The 7,990-nt window shown below is 40.6% G+C and overlaps 1 protein-coding gene across 1 annotated transcript; it reads left to right on the forward strand.

Moving 5' to 3' along the window:
* The first annotated feature begins 1,732 nt into the window (after positions 1-1,732).
* Positions 1,733-2,701, forward strand: LOC109560856 (olfactory receptor 7A17-like). Its single transcript, XM_070792246.1, has one exon. It carries the CDS (start codon positions 1,733-1,735, stop codon positions 2,699-2,701), a length of 969 nt encoding a protein of 322 aa, XP_070648347.1.
* Positions 2,702-7,990: the final 5,289 nt, after the last annotated feature.

A 7,990-nucleotide genomic window follows, 5' to 3' on the forward strand; every position in this document is an offset into this window, starting at 1 on the left:
GGGAGACCTGGGTTCGATCCCTGGGTCAAGATCCCCTGGAGAAGGAAATGGCAACCCACTCCAGTACTCTTGCCTAGAAAATTCCATGGATGGAGGAGCCTGGTGGACTACAGTCCACAGGGTCGCCAAGAGTCAGACACGTCTAGGCTACTTCACTTCACTTCACTTTATTACTTTGCCCATTTTTCTTTTGGGGTAGTCAAATATTTCAGGTTTCATTCATTATAAAAGTATAACTATTATGTCAAGGTAAACATGTATTTTTCTTTTTGAAAATTATTTTTCCTGGGTGTCAAGTAGAGATAACTGGAATTGGAATGTTGCCAAACAAATTCATCACATAGTCTCAGGGACTATTAGAGCTTATTATATCTTTTACCCCTAATGTTTATTTCATTTCCCTCTCTTCTCTCTCCCTCTGCCTCTCTTTCACACACACATACTTTTTATATTTCTTTAAATACAAAGCTGAAAGTGATCATAAAAGAGAACCCCAAGTTTATTGGTCCATGGGCACTCTGTGAACTGGAATTTCTGGGTACCATTTATGCATTCTGTAGGAGAAAGATGATCTAACATGATCAGCTTGAGTCATAATCGTATATGGTGTGAGCAGGGTGGTTCTGGGTGAGAAATGAGTAGTAGGAATACCCCAGGAGGAAGTGGTGTGAGCATGTGTGTGTGTGTGTGTGTCTGTGACTGTGTGCTTGTGCCTTGAGAGCAGTTCTTAAAGCATAGGTGCCTGGATTCATCCATTAAGGTGCCTTATCACAGAGCCCAGACCTAAGTCAGGAGAAGGTACTAAGGATGGGAGATGTTTTAATTCACAGGGTGCTTTTGCAACTAAATTCATAAAGTGCAAGGAACAAGTATTTTCCTTAGGTCCTTTGTAGTGGCCATTGCCTCGCCAGACACATATTTCTCTTGATATCATACTAGATCCTTCTCTCCCTTTCTTGAGCTATCTGTTCAATTATCACCTTGATTGCTGGCCTTACCTGAACACTCAATACATGAAAATACCTCCTGCTGCTGCTGCTGGTAAGTCACTTCAGTCGTGTCCGACTCTGTGCGACCTCGTAGACGGCAGCCCACCAGGCTCCCCTGTCCCTGGGATTCTCCAGGCAAGAACACTGGAGTGGGTTGCCATTTCCTTCTCCAATGCATGAAAGGGAAAAGTGAAAGTGAAGTCACTCAGTCGTGTCGACCCTCAGCGATGTCATGGACTGCAGCCTTCCAGCTCTTCTGTCCATGGGATTTTCCAGGCAAGAGTACTGGAGTGGGGTGCCATTGCCTTCTCCATACCTTCTACTACTCTCTTCTATATCTAGTTTTGTTTTCTTCACAGCAACTGTTATCACTTTCCATATTATATTATATTTTTCAGCACCATATACATACAGTCTGGGGGGCGGGGGGGTTGTCTCAAAAGTGCCAGATCCAGCTTAGCAACTAAACAATATGTGTTTTGAAAACGGTGGAAACTCAATATATATTCTTCAAATGTATGAAAATATTTCTCATTACAACTGTAGAATGCATGATTTCTTTGGGAGTATACTTAGAATGGGTCAAAAATTCCCCAGTAGAGATGAAATAGAAATTTTCTAAACATAAGACATTAAAATTAATTTATTGAGAGCAAAATAGAAATTGCACTATGTGAGTTATGCCAATTTCTGTGAGAATTACTCATGCTATTTTCATTTTTCCTGGTAGTCACCTCCATCACATGGAACCAGGTAACAATACACAATTTTCTGAATTTTTTCTTCTGGGACTTTCAGAAGAACAAGAATTGCAGCCCCTCATCTTTGGACTTTTCCTCTCCATGTACCTGATCACTGTGTTTGGAAACCTGCTCATTGTCCTGGTCACCATCTCTGACTCCCATCTTCACACCCCCATGTACTTCTTCCTCTCCAACTTGTCCTTTGTAGACATCTGCTTCACCTCCACCACCATCCCAAAGATGCTGCAGAATATCGAGAACCAGAGCAAAGTCATAACCTATGAAGGCTGTATCATTCAGGCGTTTTTTTACATATTCTCTGCAGGATTAGATGACTTCCTCCTGACAGTGATGGCCTACGACCGCTTTGTGGCCATCTGCCAGCCCCTTCACTACAAAGTCATCATGAACCCTCGGCTCTGTGGACTACTGTTATTGGTGTCCTGGATAATGAGTGCTATGAATTCCTTGTTACATACTTTAATGGTTTTGCAACTGACCTTCTGTAGAGAGGTGGAAATTCCCCACTTTTTTTGTGAACTCAATCAGATGGTCCAACTTGCCTGTTCTGATACCTTTCTTAATGACATGGTGATGTATTTGGCATCAGTGCTACTAGCTGGTGGGCCGTTTGCTGGTATCCTTTACTCTTACTCTAAGATAGTCTCTTCCGTACGAAGAATCTCATCAACTCAGGGAAAGTTTAAAGCATTTTCCACTTGTGCATCTCATCTCTCAGTTGTCTTTTTATTTTATTGTACAAGCTTAGGAGTGTACCTTAGTTCTGCTGCTACACACAGCTCACACTCAAGTGCAACAGCCTCTGTGATGTACACTGTGGTCACACCCATGCTGAACCCCTTCATCTACAGTCTGAGGAACAAAGACATAAAGAGGGCTCTGAAGAGAGTCTGTGGAATAGTAGGTATAAAAAGGCCAATTGTCCTGGGGCAGATGAAGTGCCCTTGACTGCACTGCTCAAAGCCTGAGAATCAGTAATTGTGACACTTTTCTCAGTGTGGAATAAAATTTACTCCTTCTACTTGTTTCCTTGGATATCCATTTTTATAAAAATTCAACTTTTCTATACAATCTCAGTTACTCACTTTATTATACTTTCTTTTCATTATATCATTTAGGTTTTTTTTTTTAAGTTGTGCTTTTTTCTACTTCAAAATTTTCCAAACTTTGAATATGAAATATTTGGGCATTTCTATTTTTTTGGGTGACATGAGGAATAATACTTTCTTAAATGACAAATTTCATCCTGAGTAATTTTTGCTTTGCTTTATGGAAAAAAAATTGTCACGAGATATATTACTAATGTAAAACAGTGTACATGTAAAATCCAAGGCAATTTATATAATTTTATAAAAGGGTTGTCTGAATCAGAGGGTGTGGAGCTATGGATAGGGAGGATTGATTGCAATGTTACAGGCAGATTTTCAATTGCACAAGGTGCCATTGCTCCAAACTCTGCATTATTCAAGGGTCAAATCTTTCTATATGTATAGTATGTATATATACCTCATGATCAAAGATGACTCACTAGAGAGCTTGACTGCCACAGTCATGTGGTTCAGTTCACAATTTGTGCAAACATGTTTGCCAATATCCTGCTTAACTGGGAGGAAACTGCAATGGAATAAACTTTTTAATATAATTATCGGTAATACAGTTAAAAAACAGAGTAGTGAATGCTATTTTTAAAGATAAGAATAAATGTATAGAATGAGATTATTGGAGTCTATACCATTTTTTATTTTATTCAGTGACTTGTTGCTGCATAACCACTCATCCTAACAGTAACTGTTCTAATATGATGTCTTTATTATCAAATGAGATTTAATATTAAGGAATTGTTCTGATCTCTACTGGATTTCTCATGAGTCTATGTTTCTCAGTAATTCTATGTGTTGGAACTCTAAAGCTCATCCTTGAGGTTGTATGGAGACATGTAGCAATTTTTTTCTTCACTAATATAGGATAGTCTACTCCATTTATTTGTGTATTTTCATCTTAAGCTTATGCATGTGTCCTCAGTGGTGTCTGATGTTTGTGACCCCATGGACTGTAGCTCACCAGGCTCCTCTGTCCATGGGATTCTCCAGGCAAGAATACTGGAGTGGGTTGCCATTTCTCCTTCTGGGGATTTTCTTGATCCTGGGATCGAACCTACATCACCTGCATCTCCTGCACTTGCAGGTGGATTCTTAACCACTGAGCCCCCTGGGAAGCCCCAATTTTAACCTTATAGATTGTGGGGAAAAGTTTATCATCGGTGACATCAGTATTATGGTGGCAGAAGACACTCCCTTTGTTTCTCCTCCCAGCCTACAACTTGTAGATAACATCATTCATCAACGTTTTTTTTTTTTTCTACCCAACACGTCGGGACACCAGAGATACACACAGTTGTGCACCTGAAGGTGAGCGAATTTTTCACATGGAGGAGGTGGAGCCAGGGTAACAACAGAGGCAGTGATCTGATCCCAGCCCATGGCTGAGACAGCTGAGCCCACAGCCCCAGAGCACCTGGGAGTCCCACTCAAAGTGGTACGTGAAGACTTGGCCTCCTGGATGCAGCAGCACCTGCAGCCTCAGGGAACCAGGCATCAGTGGGGGGGCCCTCAAGCAAAGTCACCCTGCATGTGGCAAGAGCACCTACCACTCTGGGAACCCCCAGCAAAGATGCCAGCCACATCAGGGACACTGACAACACCAGGTCACCAGTGATGCTGGAGGCACAAACACTGATGGCCAGGACAATGATAATGCCTCTGGAAGAGGCCATGAAATGCAAAAAATGTAGTTCCTCAAATATAGCCAGGAGCAGCTCATGTGAAACAAACCAAAAACTTGTGCCACAAAGTCACTGAATTGAAAAATGCGGAAGGACCTCTGTTAGCAATCTGTTGAATTGTTAGAATCAAAGTATACAAGGCTTTACGCACATAAGAACATTGTTTGCTCCTTCAAATTCACAGACAGAGGAGCAACCCACTGAGCATCATGAGTAACATGGAATCACAAAAAGAAAACAACAGTTTTCCATGAACTAATTCAAAGTCATGAAAGATTATGATCAACCAAGTGGAGAATTCAAAACAGTGTCATGAAGAAGCTCAACAAGCTACAAGAAAACTCACAAAGACACATCAGTTAGCTGAGGAATAAAAATAATGAACATAAGGAACAGTTTCCAAAATGATGAAAGCTCTTAAACATAAGTTAACAGAAGTGCTGGTGCTGAAGAACTCAGTAAATGAGATGAAGGATGAATTACAAAGCACTGGAAGTGGAGACCATATGGAGTAGAGATATAGTGAGTTCAAAAGTAGAATGATTCAGGTAGATGTGAGGACAGAACTAAGATTTTTCTTTTTTTAAATGAAGATATTCTCTGAAAGACTTCTGACTCTACTAGAACAGGTAAGAAGGATACTGGGTATCTCAAAAGCAGAAGAGAAGGAGAAAGGATCAGAGAGACTATGTATAGAAATAATAGCTGAGAATTTTCCAAGTCTGGGGAAGGAACCGAATGCACACATCCACAGAGGTATTATAATAAGACACATAAATGTTTCAATGCAAAAGACCTTCTCCAACACACACGTACTAAAACTGTCAAAAGTTAATGGAAGAAAAGACTTCGCTGGTGGTGCAGTAAGCAAGAATCTGTCTGCCAAGGCGGGAACAGGCCTGGTCTGGAAAGATTCCACACGTCACAAAGTCACTAAGCCGCGGCACCACAACTCCTGAGCCTGTACTGTAGAGCCTGTGCTCTGCACCAAGAGAGGTCACCGCAGTGAAGAGTAGCGCCCCCTACCTCCGCAACCAGAGAAAGCCCCCACAAAGCAAGGAAGACTCAGTGCAGTCAGAAATACAGCAAACAAATAAAGAAAATGTTTCAAAAGTCAGTGAAAGAATGCTGTTTTTATATACTAATATCTATCTATCTATCTCTCTCTATATATGGCAATCAACAAGGACCTAGGGAATTAAATACAGGGAAATAAACTCAATATCTTGTAATAATCTATACTGGAAAAAGAATCTAAAAAAGAACATATGTATATGTCATTTTGCTGTATACCTGGAACTAATATGACATTGTAAATCAATTACGTTTCAATAAAAGTTATTAAAAAGAAAGAATATTAAAGGTATCCAGAAAAAAGTAAGCACCCTGCAAAGATACCCACATTGGGTTATCAACAAATTTCTTAGCACAGACTCCACAGTCCAAGAGAGAATGGAATATCATTCTCAAACTATTGTGATATAAAAACTGCTATCCAAGAATCCTCCATCCAGCAAAAATATCCTTCAGATATGAAGAAGAAATAAAGGTTCTCCCAGATAAAGAAAAGCTGAGGGAGTTCAGCACCCAGAACTGTTATATAGGCAAAGTTGAAGTGTTCTCTTCTACTTGAAATGAGAAGGCAAAAGTACCCCAAAAATAAAGTTGATAGGTAGAAACAAAAAACTTAAACTATATATCAGACTAAGTCAACTCAATTAAAATAAATAAGTAAAGAATCATATTAAAAGTGGGTAGAGGACCCTCAATAGACATTTTTTCCCAAGGAAGATATACAACTGGCCAACAGACACATGAAAAGAGGCTTAACATCATTAATATTCAAAGAAACAGAGATCAAAATCACAGTGAGCTACACCTTCCACAATAAGAATGGCTATTATCAAAGAGAAAAAATGAATAAGTTTATGAGGGCCACATGAGACCAGGAAATGATACATGAATATCAAAATTTCTTCTTCTGCAATTAACAGAGAAACCAGAACTGCAGCACTTTATATTTGCACATTTTCTCTCCATGTACCAGATCACTGTGCTTAGAAACTTGTTTATTATCCTGGTCACCATCTCTGACTCCCACCTCCACATACCCATGTAATTCTTCTTTTCCAATCTGTTCTTTTAAGATATGTTTCACATTCACCACCATCCCAAAGAAGGCAAAGCCATAACCTATAAGTATACTTTTACCTACTCTTTGTAGATTTGGGCAGCATTGTACTGACCACAAAGACCTATGTTAAACTCTGCACTATCATGTCGCCATGAACATCTCCCTGCTCCACACAATTTGTGGATTGCTGGTTCTGGTGTTTGGTTCATGAGTGCCCTACATTCTCTGTTACAAAGATTAACAGTGTTGCAACTGTCCTGTTCAGTTCAGTTCAGTTGCTCAGTCGTGTCTGACTCTTTGCGACCCCATGAATCACAGCACACTAGGCCACCCTGTCCATCACCAACTCCTGGAGTTCACTCAGACTCACGTCCATTGAGTCAGTGATGCCATCCAGCCATCTCATCCTCTGTCGTCCCCTTCTCCTTCTGCCCCCAATCTCTCCCAGCATCAGAGTCCTTTCCAATGAGTCAACTCTTCACATGAGGTGGTCAAAGTACTGGAGTTTCAGCTTTAGCATCATTCCTTCCAAAGAAATCCCAGGGCTGATCTCCTTCAGAATGGACTGGTTGGATCTCCTTGCAGTCCAAGGGACTCTCAAGAGTCTTCTCCAACACCACAGTTCAAAAGCATCAATTCTTCGGTGCTCAGCTTTCTTCACAGTCCAACTCTCACATCCATACTGGAAAAACCATAGCCTTGACTAGACGGACCTTTGTTGGCAAAGTAATGTCTCTGCTTTTCAATATGCTATCTAGGTTGGTCATAACTTTTCTTCCAAGGAGTAAGCATCTTTTAATTTCATGGCTGCAGTCACCATCTGCAGTGATTTCGGAGCCCCCCAAAATAAAGTCTGACACTGTTTCCACTGTTTCCCCATCTATTTCCCATAAAGTGATGGGACCAGATGCCATGATCTTCGTTTTCTGAATGTTGAGCTTTAAGCCAACTTTTTCACTCTCCATTTTCACTTTCATCAAGAGGCTTTTTAGTTTCTCTTCACTTTCTGCCATAAGGGCTAGATATTTATGTTTCTCTTTATGACTTACTTCACTCTGTTTAGTAGGCTCTAGGTTGATGCATCTCATTAGAACTGACTCAAATGCATTTCTTTTTATGGCTGAGTAACATTCCACTGTTGGAGGAGGCAATGACACCCCACTGCAGTACTCTTGCCTGGAAAATCCCATGGATGGAGGAGCCAGGTGGGCTGCAGTCCATGGTTTTGCTAAGAGTTGGACACAACTGAGTGACTTCATTTTCACTTTTCACTTTCATGCATTGGAGAAGGAAATGGCAACCCACTCTAGTATTCTTGCCT

The sequence above is a fragment of the Bos indicus genome, chromosome 7 (assembly GCF_029378745.1).
Source record: "Bos indicus isolate NIAB-ARS_2022 breed Sahiwal x Tharparkar chromosome 7, NIAB-ARS_B.indTharparkar_mat_pri_1.0, whole genome shotgun sequence".
Taxonomy (NCBI): Eukaryota; Metazoa; Chordata; class Mammalia; order Artiodactyla; family Bovidae; genus Bos; species Bos indicus.

Bases quoted from the DNA above. Each gene is read 5' to 3' on its own strand.
- LOC109560856 (XM_070792246.1), top strand. From the start codon at position 1,733: ATGGAACCAGGTAACAATACACAATTTTCTGAATTTTTTCTTCTGGGA.